We start from the raw sequence: 24,136 nt of genomic DNA, 5'->3' as shown, positions 1-24,136 counted from the left end.
ATCCTCTTAACAATAGATTTCGATTACATTAGCAGTCTTTGTTGTATATTTGATGCCTTTGCGTCAACCAGATTAAATACAATTTCACACAAACGATAAAATGGATTATTATCGACAGAAACCTTTTCTTTCACAGCTCATATTTCCCACTGTGTTTGCTTTGTTTACTGTCTGTGCCCTCGGCTCATAATTACAATACTTTCACACAGCAACTAAAGGCAGCGATATTATTGATCCTGCCAGCTCAACTTCCCAATGAGATCCAAAGTTTGTCTCTGTTCTTTACAGTGTGCCAATTCACGCAAACACAATTAAGCCTCTGAACCTGCATCTTGCCCACTGCAGCTCAGTGAAATCAAATAAAGCCAAGGTGCTCGCTTACGAATCTTTATGAGGTGTGCTGCAATGAAGGCTGATTTAATAGAGAGCAGGACTGTTAAGTGTGTGTTCTGTACCTCGTAGAAGTCTTTCTTCTCCTCCTTTATTTTGGGTATATCGAGCAGCAGACACCACACTTCCCCTCGGAGCTGCAGGGGAATTCCCTTATAGACCCTCCTGGCCAGCTGGAAGAAAACAAACAGCAGGCGGTCCCTTGTTAGGAAGGCCTTCAAAGAAGAGAAGAAAGCTCCACATGTAGACCAGAGCTGAGAACAGGTTGTTATTAGAGATGTCCCGATACCCTTTTTTCCTTCCCAATACTGATTCCAAGGGTGCGATTTATGAAAAAAAGGCAGAGGGTGGTTTTGTTGATGCACAACAAAACAAGACATGAAAGAATTAAATCCCCTTTTCAATACCATGGATATAATGCCAATTGGCCAGCCATGCCAAAACACCTAGCTAGTCGTTTTGGTGCCTAAACATCCCCGCAGGACGCTCATGTTTTTCTGGATAAACTCCACTACCATCCACGGCCCCTGAAAGGACCGTCATCTGGTGGTGCCTGTAGCCGGCTCGCAGTCACTTATTGGCGGCTAAACAACTGCCGTTGGTAGCCGGCGTCCTGTTGCTCTGTAGCGGCTAAATACAACCAGCAACTGCCGCTCGAATTATATCGTTCTATGGCACTATAGACTGTTCATGTTACAGCGCTTTACTTACGTTTAAAATACTTCTATTTTAGGTACGTATATAATATATGGTCTGTTGACGAAGTAGCATTGATCACTTTGAGGGGGGGAATAACAGTTAAGTTTAGGCACCAAACGACTAGTTAGGTGTTTTGGCATGGCTGGCCAATTGAAAATTGAATTTTGGATTTTGCAAGAAATGAACACATGTTGTGGGTTGATGGGACACTGAGTGTTTTCTTGTAATATCTCAATTTGTTTTAACTCGAGGACTTTCTCACCTTTAATCAATACAAGGTGTAGAAGATTTACAACCTTGTTGTCAAAGCATTTGATCCATAGAATTTGGCTCCACTGATCCTGGTTGTTAGTTATTTTAATAGAAGTTATTAACTGAACAAATGTGTGCTTATAGCATACAAAAAGACAGGAAAAGGTGAAGCAAACAAACAAAGTTCAAAAGGTTGCTGCTGCAGACCACCGGGATGCAATCGGAGCCTCTGGCAGTTGCTAAAAAAAATATTCAGAGAGAAACCCATCAAGCGAGCTGCTCTGAGCGTGTCAAAGATGTCAGAGATACAAACAGCGTATGCACAGATCTACTCGGGACTCTCCCTGAGCAAAAGCAGAGGGCTTTGGAAGGTGAACCGCGAGCACGTGGCTGGATGAGCTCCAGGAGAGATTGTGGGCAGAGAGAGAAAGAGAGAGGGAGTTCGAGAGACTGCTATGCATGCAGAACAGTCCAAAATAAGTCAGGGCGCACAAAGAGATGGAAAATCATTCCGGACTCCGGGGCGAAGAAGATTAAGTCTTTAAACCCAAACTGCTGGAACAGCAAAGCTAATCGGAGCAGGGAATTCTCTGTCTACAGCTATTAAAACCCAACCAGCCGGAACGGTTATACAGCAGATATGGGAGGTGTTGGGACTTTAAAATGTGCTGCACAGGTGACTGACTGAAAGAAAAGGACAGTCCCTCTATTAGAGGGCTGTATTCACAAAATATCCTGAGGCTAGAAGTAGCTCCCGACTGGCAAGAGTTAGTGCAAACTCAGTTCTGTGGTTGAACAGTAATTCACAAGGCATTTCAGAGATAAATCAGGCCCCCACATCTGTAAGAAGTTAGAGGTAGTGCAGAAGATTCCTACATCACTAAGGCCCCATTTACACTTTTCATTTTCAAGTGTCTCGTATCCGCATAAAATCCAGATGACATTTAAGACACTTGCATTTACTATCTAACCATATTAACTTTTCATTAACTCTCCATAACCTACAACAAACACATGAATGAGTCGTAATCATGAACTACGAGCGTCTCCATGGATTCAAACCATAGAAATGGAATGAGAGTAGAACGGACATTCCTATTCAAATCAACATTGCAGGATGGTCAGAGCGGCGGCCATTTTGATGTGTACCGTTGCCATTGCACATTATCGCAGGCTACATGACACACCCACTTCACGATACACCCCTGGGATAATGTCCTGAATTCAAATACATAGTTTAACCCAAACCGTGTCATCTTTCCCTAAACCTAACCAATGGTGTGTCTTGTAGGCTGTATTTCTTTTCGTAGGATGGCGAAGGCATGACTTGGCTTACTCTGCCTCCGATTGGCTTAACCTGGTATTCTTACCCTAACCCTAACCAATCTAACTCCTCATGCCTAACCCTAACCAATCCAACCAAGCAAACGAGTACTGGCCAATTTTTATTTAAAAAATGTTTTGTTGCTTTAAAATAAAAGCACATAGAGTAAACTGATTTCCAGAGATGTGTGAGGTTGAGCTAAGAGGGGTATTGAAGAGTAATAAGTCAGCTGTTGCCTGTGAACCCGCCTGCATGTCAGTGTATGTGATGCACATGATGTATGTGTGTGGTTTCCCTATGAAAAGGCAGTGATGTGTGTGTCATCTCAGAATGAATGACATTTGGTTGTGTGTGTGTGTGTGTGTGTGTGTGTGTGTGTGTGTGTGTGTGTGTGTGGAGAATCCAGAGCCTACACTCCATCAACCTCCTATCACCACACTTGGGACTCACTTCTTGCTTTTGTAATTAGGCTGATGAGCGAGTCAATGAGAGCATTTGTTAGACTAATCATCCTTTGAGAGAGAGAGAAAGAAAGAGAGAGAGAGAGTGTGTGTGTGTGTGTGTGTGTGTGTGTACACTTGAACACGTGTGTCAACATTTACATTTCTGTGGATCTGTGCAGTTCTAGATTTTCTCTGCGTTTACTGTGTACATGCTCCTTGTTTTTACAGATTTTAAGTAAAACATCACCAGATTAATTTCACCTGGCGTTTGTCCTCACATATCAGGACGTTGTTGTCACTTTACAATAAACAAACTCCTCTAGCATGGCTTAGGAAACCCTAAAGTAAGCTGAAACCTACAAAGACTGAACAAACCACACATAAAGATGGTTTCCTCTCCCAACTTGCACAGATATTTTAGTCTTCGGTCAGGAAGGAGCATTTCGACTGAGTTAACACACTGAGCCACTTGGTCAGTAACAACTGGAGCTTTAGAGGTACACCAATTACCACATGTACCAAAACAAACATGGACAGCAACCAGCAGCTTGTGCTGTTTTATCCGCAACATTTGTGCTGAAAAGCTAAAAAGGAGGAAAAAAAGCACAGAGTTTGGTTAAGATCATAGACGCGTGTAGGAATACAGTGCCGACAGAGGGAACTGGAGGTGAGTGAACATCCAGCTGCTTATTTAGAGGTACGTCTCCCTTGGCAACACACAACTGACGTCATTGGTCGCCAACGCCAGTCCTAAACATCATGTTTAAAGGTGCTCTAAGCGATGTCACGCGTTTTTCTAGGCTACAACATTTTTTGTCACATACAGCAAACATCTCCTCACAATCCGCTAGCTGCCTGTCCCCTGAACACACTGTAAAAAAAAAAAAACGCGGTCTCTGTAGACAGCCCAGGCTCTACAAATGCCAGCAAAAACAAAGTGGCCAACCTGCACCAAGAAACATAACAGTGTTCCAGCCAATAACCGACAAGAAGGATTTGGGGGTGGGTGGTTGGGGGGTTAGTGCGTGGAAGCACAGAAGGGAGGGAGGGGGGACGGGATGAGGGAGGGGCGAGCTAGCCTTGTTTTGTTTGAAAATACTTTTAACGTCAACAAGAAGTGCCGTCAGCCAATATTGCTTAGGGCACCTTTAAATGTTTAAAAGAAAATCTTTATGTGTAATGACTGGCAGCTTCTGGATCTGAAGACTTCACATTAGACTCTTTACATATCACACACTGTTTGATTTTATCTGCCGACTGTCATTACCAACTGACCCAGACTGGAACAGACCCTGTCCAACAGACCCAGACTGGAACAGAGCAGTTTGGTCACGCCCAAATCAAAATCATAACCAGGTCAACAGTTTGTCCCTACCTTTAAAAGTGATAGAGAAGAGAACATTCATATATTACATTCAATATTTTAAAATCCAATTTCACCAGTTTTTTTTTGAATATTCAAAATACAGTTAAATAACAATAAAACCCTTATTTTGAAAAATATTGAGCTTTACATACAGTGAAGCAAATTAGGGTGAGTATGAAGCAGCTCCTATGTATGCATCTGTGTGCACACCACAGGGAGATACTGCACCACCACAAGAACCCTGCTGACTAGAAGTCCTCATGGGTCCGATGGGTTCCTAGCATTCAGCAAACCTCGAAAAAAAACAAGCAACATCACGTTGCATGCTGATATCTTGTGATTAAGTCACAAATATATATCGGCCTATAATAGCTCAATGCATGTCTTGCATGGGCATTGCTAGGAGTTGTATATACTAAAACATGTCAGGTTTTAATACAGGATACAGGTTATAACTCAATTTTGCTGAAATATGTACTGTAGCTACTGCATTTTTGCCTTCATAGGGCAGAATGATTCAATTCAATGTTATTTATTGTGTCAAATCACAACAGAAGTTATTTCAGGACGCTTTACAGATCGATCTAGACCACACTCTATAATATACAAAGACCCAACCATTCCCCCCAAGAGCAAGCATTTGGTGTCATAGTGGCGAAGAAAATATTTCTTTAAACAGGCAAAAAAAAACTCAGGCAGAACCAACCAGAATAATAACTGCAAATTAAAAGAAGAAACCGAAAAGCAACAGCAGCCACTGAACAACGTGCATGCAGTCACTGCATCGCAAATCCTCCAGCAGCACAAGAACACACTTACTGTTGCTGTGCAACTTATATGAAGAACGGCACTGGGACACAGCTCCAGTCTTACTCACTGGGTTCACCTCATTGGCGCCACAATACTATCCTGTTACGCTAAATGCTACAACCTCGAGCCAAATTCATCGAGTGTGGCGCGCGGCGGAGGCTGCTTTACATCTGCTCAGCTCTCTTGTTCTATCCTACTGCGGGCTAAATGTTCCCAGCAGCTGGCAAGTGAGGAAACAAAATAAGAGACGTGTCAAGCGTGACCTTGAGCTGAAAACACGCTGACAAAGAGGGGGGAAAAAAAATATCCCTGAATCTTTAAAGACGAAAGAAGAAGAGTGATGTGATGGAGGGAAGTACTAAACACTCCACTGCTGTTTAAAACAAAGAGGAAGCGATGCTGTAGATGAGTCTCACTGTGCTCTTAGTGCCAGCCATGAGTGCATTTCACATGTCAAAGCCCACAAACCCACACACTAAATCCCTGCTGAAAGCAAACGTACAAATGAAGGACATGGCGAAGCGCTCCAGGCAACACCACAACACAACCTGCACCTAAAAAAAGACACTAATGAAGGCAGCTATAACCGATACCTACCCCCCTTTAATGATCCGCGTGGGAGGCAGACACTCCTCCCAGGCTTTGGAACAGCCTCCCATCCCACATTAAGGCTTGTTCTATGATTGTAAATTTGAAATCTAATGTAAAAAAGACCCACCTTTTCACTTGCTTTTAGCCGTATTTCACCGTTTGACTTGTCTTTTATTTCCCTATACTGCTTTATAATCTATTGTTGATTTAATTCCCTCTCCTAACTTCCTTCTTCTCTACTTGACTTTGGTGTCTTCATATGAGTTGTTTTGTATGACATTTTATATTGTTGTTTGTTATGTACTCTTTATCTATTGTATGTAATGTTGTCTATCAATGCAGATTTCAAACCATCTGCCATGGTTGCAGGACTTTAAAAAAAAAGTTTTTTGCTCACCAGCCACTGTGGCTAGTGGTTTTCCAAAAGCTACTAGCCACTCAGCATTTTCACTAGCTGCTATTTTGTGGAAAATAGGCAAAGCCTAACATGTCATGTACTTCCTCCACCACTGCACAGCATTGACATATGTGAGATGCAGTGGCGCAAAAAGTGGGTATGCGCTATATGCGGCGCATAGGGGCGCAGCACCATGGGGGGCGCCAAAGCGATGGTTTCTAAATCATTTCTGCATTTCCTCAATGTTATTACATAACATTTTAGAGGACTAACAGGCTAGAGTAGGCGCCCTGTCTCATAAGATTCCATCATAGAATGTTGACATAGAAGAGGGAGGGGGGGGAGGAGCGGGTGGGCGCTGTGAGCGCTGAGTGAGCAGGTACGAGCGTACGAGTAGTAAGTTGCCGTCTATGGAAAAAGAGCAAAGCAAAACAGCTAGCTGCCGGGGCTAAAAATAGAAAAAGAAAGAGGGAAAAGGAGATGACATGTCCAGGGACGTGACAGCAGTAAAACAAGTGGATGGCGACAGGTAGGATTAAAGTGTGACGTCTGTGCTTGGAGAATTTCAAATATTCATGTTAACAGACTAGCTAGCGTTTGCTAACACTGGGAATGTAGCAGCCAAATGGGGGTTCACGGCTAGCTTACAATATGCAAAACCAAGGTTGCTGAGCTGAAAACTGGTAAATATAAGGTACCATGTACAATAATGAGAATAATCTGGAAAACATAACTCTTTGCTGTAACTCTGGTTTACCATGGAATCATGCATATATTTGCTACCAATCTTGGAGGCTTGCAAATATCCATGTTAACAGACTGGCTAGTGTTTGCTAACTTAATGCAAGCTAATGTTGCTGATAGCTACATTTAGATTTTGGTTAAACCCTATGGTACCAATCCCATGCATGACATATCTCAATTTTCTTAAGGTCAAATAACAACTGGTAAATATAAGGTAGCATGCACAATAAATGACAAGAAGAAAAATAAATAAATATGAAAAAAAAATATAAATATTTAAAATACAAAATGTGAATGTAATTTCAACAGCAGCACAACCTTACTTCATAATAGTTAGATAGTCTTATCTGATGCCATCACTAGGCTGATTTAAGAATTGAATTTAGGCTGCTATATTTAACAGTGAGTTCATTTCATTCAGGTGTGAGGATGGTGGATCAGGAAAGACAATGAAAAATTAACTAATGAAAAATCTATTACGTAATGTTTGTTTGACAATATGTCTTAGTGGAGAAGAACAAAGGCAAGGAGTGAATGAGACAGACATGAGGTCGTTGATGGCATCACGTAGAGATGAGACCAGTGATGACATCAGGTAGAGATGAGACCAGTGATGACATGAGGTAGGAGTTCTATTAGTTAGACCACACAAAACTAAATGTCCAGTTGGTTTGAAGTTCTGTTGACCAACCTATTCACTGTGTCCTTTTTGGGGGAAGAAATAGTGCAGACAGAGATGGAAAGCCACTCACAACTCAAATCACATCAACCAGGGGTGATGATTAGGTTGCCAATTGTCACAATTTGGTTGAGGCAATTGGCAACCTAATCATCTGTGTCACAACCGTGCAACCGTTAACGTCGCTGATATACTTTAAAATATTATTTAAAGGCCATACATGATGATGTCCGGCACTTTGTTGTTTGTTTTTTTTGGGGGGGCCAAAATTGTCGCTGCATACCCCTCTGACACTGGGTAGTTGCGCCACTGGTGAGATGTAGCGACAGACAGAGAAACAGAAGATCACCTTCTCACTGTTCTTGTATTTGTCCCAGCTCTTCAGCATCTTCAGCCATTTGGTGGTCCTCTCCACCTCCATGTGTTTTTGCTGAGCGGAAAGAAGAAGTGACACATTAGTAACTTCCTCTCTTGTCAAGTTTTGCTGTGGCTGCGTTCACGTCCGATGGGAACACACATCGTACTGTATGTTCAAAGTGGTTTGAAGCCGTTGAGATGCTCTAATCAAAGTCTTCTGTAGATGTTGATCAGATACTCATGTGCTTGAGAGTGAGCTCATGTTTCATGAAGGATTGATTTCGGGATTTTAATATCACAAACACGATCACTTTTGTTTGTTTTTAGTGTTTTTATTTATTACGTTTAAATTATTTTTAGGGCTGTCAACATAACGCGTTAATTTCGATTAATTAATCTGAGAAAAAATAACGTGTTATAAAAATTAACGCAGATTAATCCATTCCATATTGACGTTTGCATAGAGACGAAAATCTGGTACCACTGATATCTCTGCGCTTCTCTCTGATGCTCTGAAACAAACGTTACAGGAAACACAAACCCCGCTGCATGTGACGCTAGTTAACACTATACTCGACAGCAGCTAACGTTAGCCTACCGCTAGCTAGTAGCTGGATTAAACAGTTAAAATGCTGACAGCTAACGCTAAACGGTGTAAAGTGTGACTGTGTTTTACTGTAGAGGATTCAACACCGGGATGTAACAATCTGCAGCTGCCGTCGGAGAAACAACACAGCCGGTGCGTTCAATGAAACTGGTAAACTACAGCCTCGTGGTGCATTTGAAGTTATTGTAAATGTCCTTTTCCTATCTGGTTGTTGTTTTTGTCGTTCAACAGCAATTTACTAGTGAAATAAGTTATTGTTATACATTATTATTAAATCATTTAATTTTGACCATATGGCCTTAGCAATAAACAAGCCGTTCTTTAATGTCACCGACTGTTGTTTAGTACCCTTTTTTTTCTTTTCTTTTTTTACTTTCTTAAAAAGTATCGGTTCAGGCACCGTTAATTATGTATGCGATTAATTTCGATGAATTAATCACAGAGTATGTCATTAATTAGATTACATTTTTTAATCGATTGACAGCCCTAATTATTTTATAAATTTGTTTCCAATTATTGTGGAAACTAATGAATACAAATGATAACGTTGATTTTTTAAATTTATTTATTCCCAAACCCTAAGGACTCCAGTAGCATGTACGGGCTGAGAGCTTTTCAAGTCTAAAAGCTCCTTATTTCCCATGGTACATGAAAGCAACATTTGATGTGTTGACACATCACAGAAATCAAACATCCAAAAGACAGCAAGACATTTTGAAAAACACTCTGAGGTGTCAGAAAAACCGTTAGAAGGTTCAACACAACGTGATAGAAAAACAAGTCTGTCTATTTTTAGTCGTAAGCAGGAATAATCCACAGATTTCCAAAAGTGACAGAGATGACCTGTGAACTTTAGACGATCTGAATAGCTGCGAGAACTATTTTTAAAGTTATAATGACAATGAGTCTTTGGAACACCTTGAATCTAACAGTATGTGCTCCTAAACAAAGATGAGTTTGAGGACTAAACTCAGACATCTTTGGGAGGAGAAACTCATTCATAACCGTTATTAACAGCTTTTCTTCTGTCGGTAATGTTTATACGTTGAAATCAGCTATTATTTCCACCACAGGGACTTCTCCAGGAACAATTTTTTGGGGGAATTTATCTGGTAACACTTTACTTGAAGGTATCTACATAAGAGTGACATGACACTGTAATGAACACATGACACTGTCAGGACACAGTCATGACACATGAACCCTAACCCTAACCATAACTTGTCATGACAAAAACTGAATGACACTTACTAAAAGAAGCGTTATGTCATAAACGTTTATGACTTGTTTATGATGTTTATGACACGTTCATGACAGTGTCATGCCACTCTTATGTAGATACCTTCAAGTAAAGTGTAGCCTTTATCTTCATTTTGTTTGGAGAAAACAGGGTCTACATTAAGTTCCTGGGCCCAAAAACTCAAGCTGAACAAGGGGTTGGGCGACATGAAAAGATGTACTATGAGACGATGTAAATTTGTTGACCATTTAAAATGTGTCAATACTGTTTATACCAAGATAGCTGTTATGTCACTGTTGTATTGATTTACATTAGCTGGACTGGTTAAAAAAAAAAGAAAAAGAAAATATCCTGTCAGGTTGTTTATCCATGAACTGTTTCTCATTTCATTTTTCCAGAAAATACACTATATCACACAATATAGTAATATGACAGATAATTAGATCCATATTGCCCACTCCTATCAGGAACTATCCAGATCATTGACCAATTGTCATTCTATGTTTTTGCAGATGCAGGAGAAACGCAAACAGGAATGTGCAAAAGCGACATTAATTTCCTGACTGTTGCAAAGCTTAAAGTGCTCATATTATGCTCATTTTCAGGTTCATAATTGCATTTAGAGGTTGTACCAGAATAGGTTTATGTGGTTTAATTTTCAGAAAACACCATATTTTTGTTGTACTGCACATTGCTGCAGCTCCTCTTTTCACCCTGTGTGTTGAGCTCTCTGTTTTAGCTACAGAGTGAGGCATCTCACTTCTGTTCCATCTTTGTTGGGAGTTGCGCATGCGCAGTACCTAGGTAAGGACTACTAGCCAGTCAGAAGCAGAGTATGAGGGCGTGCCATGCTAGCAGCTAGGCGAGCATTATAACGTGCTACAAAGTGACCACGTTTGTCTCTGAAGTAAAGGCTGGACTACAACAGAGCTGTTTGGAGCAGTTTGTGAACAGTGTTTTCTGTTGGAGATGGTAAGTCCCTTTGGGGGGGACTTTGGGCTTTTTTACTTTGTAAACCTATAACATGCACAAAAAAGATATATAACACAATAAAGGAAAGGGGAAAAGACAAAAAGCATTGAATAAATCAATAAAAATGAATAATTTATGATTTAGTGTGTGTGTGTGTAAAATGGAAAGGGTTAGGATTTTGAGTGCACACTTTGCACATATTTGTGAATGGGAAGGTTAGAGGATGGATACCTGACCCGAGCCTGACGGGACCCGACGGTAGAAATGATGTTCGGGTCGGGCTCGGTCACATCAGCGCGCCTCTTGTGCGCGCCTGTGTTAACGTGCGCTTGTTGCCCCGTGTGTGCTGATGCGCTCATCTGTTGACATTTCCGAATGCCTTCCTACAGTTGCTTAATAAAAGCGGGCTTTCCACACAAACAAATGTACATTTGTCATTAGTATGAGAAAAAAAAACGAGATTTTAACTGTGTCGGGCTCGGACATAAATATCTTAATGCCTGTCGGGCTCGGGTCAGGTTCGGTTACTGCTCCATCGGTCGCGGGCCGGGCTCGGACAGAAAAATGCGGCCTGAGCCGCACTCTAGAAGGGGCTGAGAAATGACTAAGCCCATGATCATTTTATTGATGCAACTGTGAACATATTTGCGTATTATTGAAAATTAGGTGTGAATGTGTTTGTAAAATTGTATACTCTGATGTTTTGTACTTGCATTGAATATTTTAGTTTTACCTGCCTAGCCAGGGACTATGGGTGGACAATAGCAATGCATCTCTCCTTATTACAAGGTTAATGTTTAATTGTACACTGTCCCTGTGAATGAAAAGAAGTAATGAAGTAACTCACTCTCTCCTCCACTGAGTCGTAGGATGGAAGTTCATTCTTACTGAGGAGAGAAGACACAACAGAAAAGGATATAGTGAAAGGATACATAGTGTAGGATTTGTCCTTGCTGTCATATGTGCAGTGGAAGAATCATAGTTTAGTCAATGCTACCATGAAAAAAACCACCAAACACTGATGGATGAAACAACCGAGTGATCTCCGGGTCAGTGCTCGTCTCACTCTCTCCGACAGGAACATCAAACATGTCAGAGAGGGGGTGAGGGGGTCCACACAAACAGGAAATAACAGTTAAGACATTCCTCAATTCCTGCTCTGCTTATCTGTGTCTCAAAGTCCCTGTAGGAGTTACTCGGAGGAGGGTTTGTCTTTTCCTGTTCACAGCAAGGGATGAAAAACCTTCTACTGTGTACATGCTCAATGCAGAAATGAGTCCCAATGAGGCGCGTTGCTGTCTTTTTTTAATGAAATATTGTGTATTTCATGACTTTATATAAATAGATCAACAAATGAACGAAGTACTGCACGTGGGGACTCTACAGGACCGCACCATAGGTTTTTTTCGTTCAAAAGATTTCGATACCAGTACCAATACATATACCGTGACTTCGATACTGGTTCCTGAACAATATATTTTTTTCGATACCAATTTTATAAAAATCCATTTTAACAAAAACAAATTATAACATTACACATTACGGCACAATTATTTATTTTTTTTCAGCTTCTACTACGTGTGCGTAACGTAGAGTTTTTACTGCGTGCCTCTACGACATGCAGCGCTTCACAGCCAATCAGCAGCATTATTAGATCTTGGTAGAAGCATGCTGCGTGCTTATTGGCTCACTGACGCTGATGAGATTTACTCCTTAGGTATTGAAATTTGGTTTTGAATGATGAGCCATTTTTCGATACTCAATATACTTTAGAGGCAATTCAGTCGGTGCCTAAAAAGTATTGAATTCGGTACCCAGCCCTACTCAAGACTGACTCTCTGGTCCACATCTGAGCCTGAAACCTTTCACACTTCACTGAACCAACCTAACTTTTGGGATGCAGCCCTAGCTCTGGAAAAAGAAAAGAAAAAGAAATACAGAGCGAGAAGACGCCCTTTTAAGCTAACGTCTATTCTTGCTCTACTCTTTTTCCGTCCACACAGCTTCTTAAGCCTACAAAGCACATGGAGATCGGGGCTCTTATTGCCTCATCTTGGCTCATCTCTGCTGCCAGTCTGCCCAGTCTAAAGCATCATCCCTGGGCTTCCTCGTCTTCTTTTTCTGCCAGTGACCTTCACCTCAGGCTACTTCTGTCCCTGTCTTAAACAATCATAACTCTGAGTTTTTTTTTTTTTTCCTTCCAACATCCTATAATCTCTCCCTCCATCTGGATCGTACCACTCTATCCTAACACTGATGCCCTGTGATTGTGGCTAACCAGGCTGCTTCCTGCCTTGAGTGTACCAGCCTATTTTTTATATATATATATATATATATATATATATATATATATATATATATATATATATATATATATATATATATATATGACACTCCAGCACAGTGCTTTTAAAGAGCCTCGCAGCCTCCCGACCGGCTCGGCCAAAGCCACAAACACACTCCTCTCTCAACAACACTCGCCCTCACAGCCTCTCATTTTCTTCCTTTTCCCTATCAATGTGGTGCTACTGTTCAAAGTGGGCTCTGGAGGTCATTCATTTAGTTAAATAATGACAGGTTATGATTTTTTTTTCTGTGTGTGAGTCCTTACTGAACAAAGCCAAAGCGGTCGATGACTTTGTACAGGTGGAAGTTGGTGTCCTCCCAGGGCTCCACCGTGGCCTCTTTTCCCTGCAATCAAGAAGAGACAGAGAGGGAATGAATAACACCGGACTGTACATGAAGTCAAATTAAGATGGACAGAAAGTTAACTGAGCGTCGCTTCATTGTGTTCCCGAGGCACTTTTTTGACCTCGGGGAGCCGACTGATCAGTCCGACTGCCTGTTCTGCCAACGGTCGGCCATCGGGTTGGTGTGTCAGAGCCTTTACATGGACCTTAATCTCTAAATCAAGATTAGATATAACACCGGCGCAACATGCAAACGTCTGGTTAAGGAAAGTATTTGAAATTAATACATTAAAAAAGAAACTGAAAAATGGGATGAGAGAATGGGGGAAAAAAAATGAAAATCAAATAAAAAAATAAAAAAAAATTGTTTGAAGACATAAGCTTGTGGCGGACATTTTTGCGATTCCTCTGACATTTTATAGACACGACGATGAATCAATTAATTGAAGAAAAGAAAATCGACAACGTAGATAACTGTTAGATGCAGCCCTGCATGTTTGTCTGCTGCTGGTTCTGCGCTGAAATAAACTCAACAGCAACTTGCTCCAAATGACATGCCACCCACGTTCTTCAGGGGGGCAGAGAATCATGTTTTGATTGGCTGCTACATTAGGAGGGGAGCCACGACTCTGGCGCCCTTGGGAAAGTGTGTCGGCGTGGGTGTGTGTGTTTATGAGACAGAAAGAAGCTGCGTGTGTGTGTGTGTGTGTGTGTGTGAGCAGCAGTTAACAGGTGTGAAATGAAGAGCCAGACGCCCACCTGCGTCACCGTCTGACTCCAGGCGTCCGAGAATCTGGTTCTAGTTAATTCACCACCATGGACCAATGACACAGAGAACCCACAATAAGAGTGCGTGAGGAAGGATTATGTAGAGAGAGAAGAGCAGGGGGAGAATATCAAAGAGTGTGTGAGAGAAAGGATAATAGGAGAATAGAGGACAAAAAGTTGAAAAAGAGTCAATGCAAAGCTCACACCGTTACGAACTTAAAAATGGAAATGTCACTAAATCGATTTGAGGCCTTGTTGCCCTCAAAAATGAGACACTCAAAGTTCTCAAACTGATGCAAACATGAACACAAACACAATTCAATTAACGTCCATTACAGTATCTAGGTTCCCATAATGCTTTGGGGAATGTAAACAGGAAGCATAATGTTGCTAATGTTGAGCCCTGTTTTTTTTTAAGCCTATATTTGATTGAATGTTGGCACCAATAGTATGGAGTCATAGGAGTGCCATGAAAAAGAATAAATATGTAAAAGAATAAGAAAATGAAAGTGGAATTTATTAAGAATAAATAAAAGAATTAAAGCTATAGTGCGTAGTTTCTGTCCCATGAGGAATTTGAAGTAATGACAACAACACTGCCGGTGCGTCCACATGATACAAGCCTTCCGTGATCGCAGTTGCCAGTAGCCAAGGAGGACACGGAGGATTAACAAAACATGATGGACTCTTCAGAAGAGGTCATATCTTCACTAGAGTTTCTGCGCGGGAAGGTTGCAGGACGACACAATCTTCTGAACATAGTCACACTGAGAAATCCAGAGAGAGTTGTGTGTAGCTGATAGTCTTTATTAGCTTTGTAGCATATCATTTGGCAATGGCTTGTAACGGACGTTCATTAATACGCACTAAAGCTTTAATAAATAACAAAACAAAATAACAAAATAAAAAGGATTTATATTTGTCAATTTATTTCTGTAGATATAATTTATATATTTAAAAAAAATATATATTCATTTTTCAACACAAGTTCCTCTATTTTTTTCTGTACATTTTTTTCTTTTTTTTTAATGTAATTTCTCTATTTTGATCCCTTTATTATTCATTATTCGTTCCCCTATTGCTTTATTTATTCCTCTTTATATTTCCACATTTAGTTTCTTATTTTCTTTCCAGATTTATTCTTTTTTCATGAAACTCCAGTGACTCCATACCATTAGAAGTATGCCGAATTAGCTATTAGCAACTCCTGTTTACAATGTACCCATTGATGTGCAGACAACTATCACTGGATTTTCTGAAGAAAACTTGATGATTATCAGGCATGTTCTGAAGTCTTTTCTAAATGAATTTATTATTATTATATTATTTATGACTCTGTATGTACTGTCAATTTGAAACTGCACAAAAGCGCACGTTACTAAAATGTGGATGTGAGTAAAGCTTCACCTGAAAATCTGAGCACTTTGAAAAACACAAAGGCATTAAACTGCTCACCACAGAAACAACGACACCATCTGCTACTTGATGCTCTCCACAAAAATATCCTCAAAATATCCTTCGTACAGTAACAGAGACAGAGGGCCTGTCTGTGGTTCCACAGGGCAGTCTGACGACCAGATGCTGAGGTGAAATATTTCTAAATTCATCTCCTCCCGCAGCAGAAACACCCCAGCTAAATAAATAACTCAAACACACACACAGACCAACACACACACACATCAATGTGAAATAACCGGCCTAATGACGGGCATGGTGTACAGTGCTAATCTCATCAAAAAAGCGTACTATTTAAAACACACACACACAAACATATTATTACATACTTAAACACCCAAAACACCAGAGTACGAAGACATAGCAGACCAGACGCAAGCTTTTATTTTGAAAAGTAGAAGACCGACGTCACCAGACGGGAGGCTCCAGGCCGCAGCCGTACAATCTTGCGTATTTTTGTCAAACTAGTGTGATACGCCGGTGTTGCCGCATTTTTTTTTTTTCTTTTTTCCGGCGGCCCAAATCGGACCAAGAGTGCATCGGCCGCTCTGGCATTCGCCAGTCTGCCGTGTTTACACTCTGAAATAAGAGCCGAGAACATCATCATGGCTGACACATTTATCATTTCTCTCTCTCTCTCTCTCTCTCTCTCTCTCTCTCTCTGCTTTAAAATCAATGGCAGGGTAAAATTAAAGCTGGACTCTGACTGCTCAGCGCTTCTATGATTGTGTGTCACCAGAACTCTGATCGACGGCACGATTAAGGCCATGTGTGCTTTCCCTCAGTGCCACTGTTCAGGGTTTCTACACTTTATTCACTGATTCATAACAATAAATCTGTGGTTTCCCCCATCTCGTTTTTTGCTTCGGACCCCTTAATACAAAGCAGTGTCTCCTTGCGAGCGCTCCTCAGAAGCTAAATGTCTATGCAGAGTGATATTCCCCTTTTTTAGATTGTTTCATTTGAATAATTTTGAGAGGTAAAGCTGTACAATATTTCACAAGAATTAAGCAAAGATTAAGTAAAAGGTCTTTCCTGTAATTTCCGGACCCCCTGGATTCATCTTGTGACCCCTAAGTTGGGAACAACCCTTCTTTAGAACATTCTTTTATAGTAACGCGTGTATGAATATTCAATATGTTGCTGGGTTTGATATTTTTTACTTAATTTTAACCCCAGGTGATTTTATGGTTGTATTTTGTTGTTGTAGTTGCTTTTTTGGTTTTTATCTGTTTTTGTAAAGGACTTTGGAACCTAGTAAAGAAAAGTGATCTATGAAGAAAGTTTCTCATATATTATTAAATAACCACTACCTGATATTCCTGATATAACAGAAGAGTTTATAGAATGTGTCAGTATTTGGATATTCTCTAACAGAATGACACTGCCATCCCTGGAGCCGTGTTGCTAACGTTGCTTAGAAAATACAATAGTTTTAGCACAAGAATTTAGCAAAGAGTTGCAAAAGACTGGAAGTGGAATGAATTCACATTTGTGGTGAAGATGCTGTAAATCAAATATCCAAATATGTCAGCGTCAGTGCTCGGAAAAAACAGAAAACTTCACTTCTGCACTTTCCGCAGAGACAAGAAATCATTTTTTTTTTATATCGGCACATGAACGCCGGCTGATATGAAAGTGTTAGCAGCGAGTGTGTGTGGTTGGCGTGATAACCGACTCCATTAAACTCCTCCCATCCCCGACAGCGACAATGATACTGATTTAGCTCTGATTGTGCCATGCCAGACGATCTCTCACACACACACACACACACACACACACACACACACACACACACACACACACACACCTCCATCATCTCCTCTCTCCATGGTCTGTTCACTCTTAATGAGGCAGCTTGATTATGCAGCCTGCTGGACTAAATTAAAAAGACCAATTTACAAACCGAGTGTGGTGGGCTGGTTCGACTGATAACACCGGGCTGTGAAATAGAGGTGGCACTCAGGAAACACACACACACACACACACACACACACACACACACACACACAGCTGTACAGAAGTAAATGTATAGATTCTCTTAAAAACAGTTCTGCAGGAGAGATTTTTATTTTCTCTTTATTTGAACGTGAGAGTGGATAGACAGGAAAGGTGGGAGAGAGATGGATGATGACATATAGCAAAGGGCCGCAGGTCGGATTCGAACCCGGGCAGCTGCAAAGGACTCAGCCTACATGGGTCGCACGCTCTTACTGAGTGAGCTAGAGGCCGCCCTGTGCAGAAGAGATTTTTGACTTCCGCTGCCCCGGACACTCCATCTGAAATGTGGCCCTTGCATGGTAGTCCCAGCCAAAATGTTGAAACCACAGAGCGGCACATTCTGCACCCAGCTTGCTGTTGTTGTGTTTCAGAGGCAATAAGGCGGTGATTCATGGAGGTATTTCACCATAGTGTTGGGAAGTTTTGGTTGAGTCTCAGCATGAGTGAGTGACTGGAATTTTTGGTCATGGTTGACCGCAAGAGAAAACAATTTTTTTTATTTTTTTACAGGATAAAGAATGCTCACTGTCGTCTGGAGGGAGGGATTACCATACCTTGTCATATTTGGCGACTATCTCGGCGCGTTCCTGGTCAAGTTTCGCCGTCGCATCCTGATCAGACGCTGGAGAGCAAACAGAGAAAATAAGGGAAGATTAATGAGCGTCGACGAGGGCCAATACAAACTTTGAACAGTTGAACAAGCTGCAGACAAACCGTAGCAAAAAACATTAGTGCGTTAATGTTCTGGTTATGTAAATTATAGGTGAGCTACACATCATGATGATGGGGTTTTTGTGTCTCTCCATAGTGTTTATTTGAATCAGTAGTTTCAAACAGGAAATTAAAAGGAATTCTGGCAGGCACAGACTGAAAGGACAGACAGCAACGATTGCATTTGTGTTTAAATTAGCATGTTAACATGCAACAATGTAACATTTGTCATGACATCTTTTGTCATACCAAAGAGACACACCAACTGGGGAGACAACTTGATTTATCACTTAAACAAATACAAATAAATATAGGGTGAATGCTGCTATATACATGCTAATATAAACATTAGCAAGTATTTTTTTATGCATGTCTTTGAGCATATAACATTTAGCGTGTTAGTTGCTACTATATTCACTTGTCACACTTATTATATGACTGTTCTAAATTTTAAAAAGCATGCACAATGTGCAGTTCTTTCCTCAAATATAAAGTAATATCCTTAGTGTTTACAGTAACTTTTAGCTATGAGTCCTGTAATGCAATTCTTGCATAAATTAATGTTATGTGATACTACGTTTTACCCTTTTTTTATTATTAGTCTTTAACCTTTATTTAGACAGGTCATCTCATTGAGACACAGGGTCTCATTCTCAAGAGAGACCTGGTCAAGACACAACGGCAAAATGACCAAGTTACAGACAGACAGGCCATTCATACAAAAACAAAATAGGACACAACTTATGAAGATGATATAGTTTATACTTTATAAACTACATACATGAGCCAATCCCCACAGACGCACTCTCCAGATTTCTTAAAAATTGTTTTAAATCGTCCAGGTCAGAGCTCTTCGACAGGGGGTCCTCAGAGTTACTGCAGGGGGGGCCAGCAAATTATTAATTTTTTTTAATTTTTTAAATGTCTCAACATGAATCCAACATATTATTAGCTAATATAAATCAGCCCATTTGTAAAAAAAAACAAACATTGATAGGCTCACTGGTCTATAGGTAAGGTAGCCATCCACAGATGCAGACATTAAAACGTGATTCATAAAAACATGCCAACCATTATTATTTTTTAATAGCTTAGTATTCTACGCACTACAAAAGGTATGTATAAAGGCCTTAGGCTGCCCTACACGTTATTGTAGGCTCAGTTTTATATGCAACTTCGATTCATACATATATATGTAGTCGGGGGTCCCTGCGCCCTCTCTCTTTCAGTTAATGGGTCCTTGGCTTAAAAACATTGAAGACCCCTGCTCTAGGTGGGTCATGCTGGACAGCTTCAGTCCCTGCTGTAGCATGTTCTAGGTTAAGGAGAAGGCCTTTTTACCAAAACTGTGTACGGACTGAGGGGATGGAGAGAGTGATAAAGCCCTGAGAGCGTAGGCATGGCAGTACCATTTACATGCCATGTAAGTGGATACATTTTCTATTTTATTTCAAATCTTTATTTAAAACTCGGGGCCCATTGAGGGAGACCCTCATTTTCAATGGGGGCCGATTGCACACGGCAAACATTTCAACAACAAACAAATAGACAATAACATTTCAATCACAACAGATAAAAAGTATAAACGATCAAATAAAGCAGACACAAGAAGCTACACAGAAGTCACTAATCAAGGCCTTAAATTGACTGATAGATAGGGGAGAGACCGAATAAATACGTGGGCAGCAGTCCAAGGATTATGGATTACACTGTGCAACAAGTTATGACGCTGCTCTATATAAACAACTGAGGTTTTATCATGTACATAGGCAATAGTAAACAAGTTAGCATGCTATGCTAGCATGTATCTATAATCTCATTCATTCATCGCAATCAGTCATTACTTTTAGAGAATCCTGTGGTGATTTATTTTACTGTTGGACAGGTTATGGCAGTCAATCCGACAAGTGAGGAGATTATTTCCAAGTGTTGCATCAACATTATGACAGACATTGCCACCCCTAAGATTCACACTGCTGACGTTGGCATGACTAAAACACAAAGAAAAAACCTCCACATCTTTAACACAGACTATGGGTGTAGGCCAGTAGCTTTACTTCAAAAGTAAGAAAATGAAGTGAAAAATTGCCCAATCGCGTGCTTTGAAGGGCTTCCTGTAAGTGTTCTGAGCTGTTAAAAGCTGCCGTTGCTTCTCGCTGCACACGCATCAGATCGTTCTGTCATCACAGACATGCTTTGTGTAACTCCCGTCAGTGTGCCAGGAGCTGACGTGGAGAGCGAGCGAGCACACACACACACACACACACACACACACACACAGACACAGACACACACATACTTCATACCAGTCAGAGAAAGCTTGGTGAGGCCTATGTCAGCCTAACCTCAGCCTGGGAGGATAAAGTGTGCGTGCATGTGTGTGTGTGTGTGTGTGCTCGAGTGTCTGTCTATATGAAGCAGGCTGACAAGAGGTCAGTGTGCCAGGAGCTGACGTGGAACACACACACACACACACGCACACACACACACACACACACACACACACACACACACACACACTTCATACTAGTCAGAGAAAGCTTGGTGAGGCCAGCATGTAAGCCTGACCTCAGCCTGGGAGAATAAAGTGTGTGTGTGTGTGTGTGTGTGTGTGTGTGTGCTCGAGTGTCTGTCTATATGAAGCAGGCTGACAAGAGGTCAGTGTGCCAGGAGCTGATGTGGAACACACACACACACACACACACACACACACACACACACACACACACACACACACACTTCATACTAGTCAGAGAAAGCTTGGTGAGGCCAGCATGTAAGCCTGACCTCAGCTTGGGAGAATAAAGTGTGTGTGTGTGTGTGTGTGTGTGTGTGTGCGTGAGTATGGGTCCATATGAAGCAGGCTGACAAGAGGAGCTCCTTTAAACTGCCAGCTGTTGTGACAGAGAGACATCACAGTGGCACAGAAAGCTTTTTTTTCCGTGGTTGCTGAGCCACATTGTGCGAGTGTAAATGTGTTTATCGTTGTTGCTACACACTCTGATAACACACAAACACAATGAGCGCACACACACCTCTTACTTCTAAATCAGCATTTCCCACGCACACACACACATTTCCTGATTTAGCCAACCATTAGAGGCTCCAAAACATCGGATGTGCGTGAACAAAGCTGGCACACACTTTATTAAGTGGGGTCATGTTGTGTTTATGTTGAATATAGAGTGCGGCACGTAGTAACGGAGGCATATAATGAATCATACGCACTGAGAGGAGAAGCAGCCGGCTTAACGAGACACTACATATATACAAATATCACAATAAACACCCTGAGGAGGAGGGAATATTTACATGGTACCTGTTTTTCAACAGTACAATATCCTGCCTCAGTACAAATCTGTCTTTAATAATACAATTTTAAGGAGAATTCCAATTTATTCCAATTTGGATCTTCTTTTGGTTTAATTCCTATTTGCTCATATGCTATACGGTATGTAAAACGTTTTGCTGGATGTTAATTTATTCATCCACGCAGTTGGCATGAGGATATAAGAAGACTGATCTCCACAAAGCCTGACAATTGGCTCTTTTACAGTGTTTCCTAGTTCATTAAACTGGATTTGTGCATAAGAGACAATGATTGAGATAAGATATGTATTACAGTGATCTTAGTGCATTTAAAGGGATAGTTTGGATCTTCTGAAGTGGGGTTGTACGAGGTACTTCAGGTCAGTCAGTCAGTCAGTCAATCAGTCAATCAGTCAATCTGTTTTGTTAGTTCCTAACCCTTTAAAGGCAGTGACACACCAAGCCGATAATCGGCCGTTGGACAGTCTGGCGAGGTCAGTGACTCGAGTCTGTTCGGTGTGTTCTCTGCCGTCGTCGGTCCAAGGAGCTGTCGGCCTTCATTTTGGCCGCCATGACATGTTGCATCGGAGGGCGGGCCGTCGGACTCCATGACCAATCTGATTGGTGGAGTGCTAACCCGGAAATGACAAGCGGGATGAGCGTGACTAGAGTCTCTCAAAATCTGACGAAAATCTTTTAAACTGACCTTTGTCGATCTGAAATGAAGACAGATTCAGCAACTGCACGGCCTATTTCTGGCTTAAAATGTTTTCAGAAACACATTTCGGTGAACTATTTTAGTACAATATGAGATCGTATTCTGAACAAGCCGTCATTGAATTTCCAGAGAAACCAGACCCACGTGACGCGTTCATCCAATTAGCTGCCGGTTTTCATTTTTTGGCCAACAATACAGATTAGCGCCGCCTGCTGTTATGGTGACGTATTACACGCTCAAGTTGGCGTCGCTTCGGTGTGTTCTGAGGCACTTTTTGGACCTTGGGGAGCCGACTGATCAGTCCGACTGCCTTTTTTGCCAACGGTCGCCAACTAACTAACCGATCGAGGCAGCGGTCAAGCAGCAACTCCCGTGTTCTGCGAGGTAAAATGACGTTGTCAAAGGAGTCTGGTGGCTTCGAAGAGTGCAGAGATAACTGTGCCGGTGCGTTGGAAAACATCACAGACTTGGAAAAAAGGAAGAATTTTACTGTACTGATATAAATGTGATGCTTTATAATGCCATTCCACTAAAGACACTGATTTCAGCGCAAACTCTAACTTAACTATAAACAGCTTTAATCTCAAAATACTTGCTTCGGCCTTCACATTGTTCAAATCTTAGCAGTTGGGTAGTACTGCTAATTCCTTTCTTTTTGACAGTTTTTCAGCCAGTTACAGGAAGTATTTGACTCTAGTCATTCTCCGACTTCCTCTCTGGGTCTCTGGGGTTCGACAGGAGGAACTGGAATTCCAAAACACTCCGAACAAACATACTCCTTATTGAGCCGGCAGGCATTTTTATGACAGGATGGTGTGTGTCAGTGAAAGGCATGTCGCTGTAGGCTGCCAAGAGCACACACAGTGGGAGAAGACATTGGGGGTGGGGGGAGTCAATACACAACAAGGCAAACTGTCTGTGGCAAATAAACAAATACAGTAAAGCCTTTTTTTGCTGGGAATTCCACCCTCGAAGGCCCTACGGTTCCCATAGTGAGAGGGAGAGGAATTGGGGAGGAAATGGGATTCGGCCTTTTCTTTGCACTGAAGCTTAGCCTTAATTCTGAACCACTACAGCCATATTAGTATTCCACAGCGTCCTGAACTTAAGCTAAATGCAATTAGACCCCTTTTCATGCTTCAAGGATCACATTGGCATCCGTGACAGAATTTGTGGGGTGTGCGTATGTTTTTATTTGTGGCCGAGGACTCTCTCGTTGGGGCCAGAGAGTTTATAGCCAATAGTGGAGGACCCCTTTGTGAATTAAAGTTCACACTGTTTTATTTTAGTGGCTCATGTGTCCCCAAAGAGGACTTGTCTACACTGGACACGAGAGGTTAAAAGTAGTGGAAGGTTTAAATTTTCTCAGTAAATTGGGTACTTTCTCGGGAATTCAATTTCAGGACAATTAAACTTTCCCTAATTCGACAGTTGCATGTGCCCTGATTCCAGAAAACACTGGTCGTAAGAAAACAACTCAGCCTTAAACAATAAAAGCACAGCACAAACCCTTTTACTTAGGTCGGTCAGTTGGACGTTAGGTCTGTTAGTCGGTCGATCCACCACTTTGAAGTATAGAAATATGTCAATTATTGGATGGGCTGCCATGAAAT

General features: G+C 41.3%; 1 protein-coding gene across 3 annotated transcripts in view; it reads right to left on the bottom strand.

Annotated features, from left to right (window-relative positions):
- Positions 1 to 24,136, bottom strand: part of usp6nl (USP6 N-terminal like) — a 107,068-nt gene that overhangs the window by 17,426 nt on the left and 65,506 nt on the right. For 2 of the 3 annotated variants that reach the window (XM_078281461.1, XM_078281459.1), the window contains 5 exons: positions 18,340 to 18,407; positions 13,483 to 13,562; positions 11,719 to 11,758; positions 8,045 to 8,125; positions 456 to 563 (listed from right to left, as the gene is read on the bottom strand). In XM_078281461.1, the coding sequence (XP_078137587.1) occupies positions 456 to 563; positions 8,045 to 8,125; positions 11,719 to 11,758; positions 13,483 to 13,562; positions 18,340 to 18,407 (377 nt within the window). The remainder of the gene's footprint in view (positions 1 to 455; positions 564 to 8,044; positions 8,126 to 11,718; positions 11,759 to 13,482; positions 13,563 to 18,339; positions 18,408 to 24,136) is intronic. The other variant, XM_078281462.1, reaches the window with a different exon arrangement.

Source organism: Sander vitreus, chromosome 23 (genome assembly GCF_031162955.1).
Source record: "Sander vitreus isolate 19-12246 chromosome 23, sanVit1, whole genome shotgun sequence".
NCBI lineage: Eukaryota > Metazoa > Chordata > Actinopteri > Perciformes > Percidae > Sander > Sander vitreus.
This window is presented reverse-complemented; position numbering and strand designations above follow the sequence as displayed.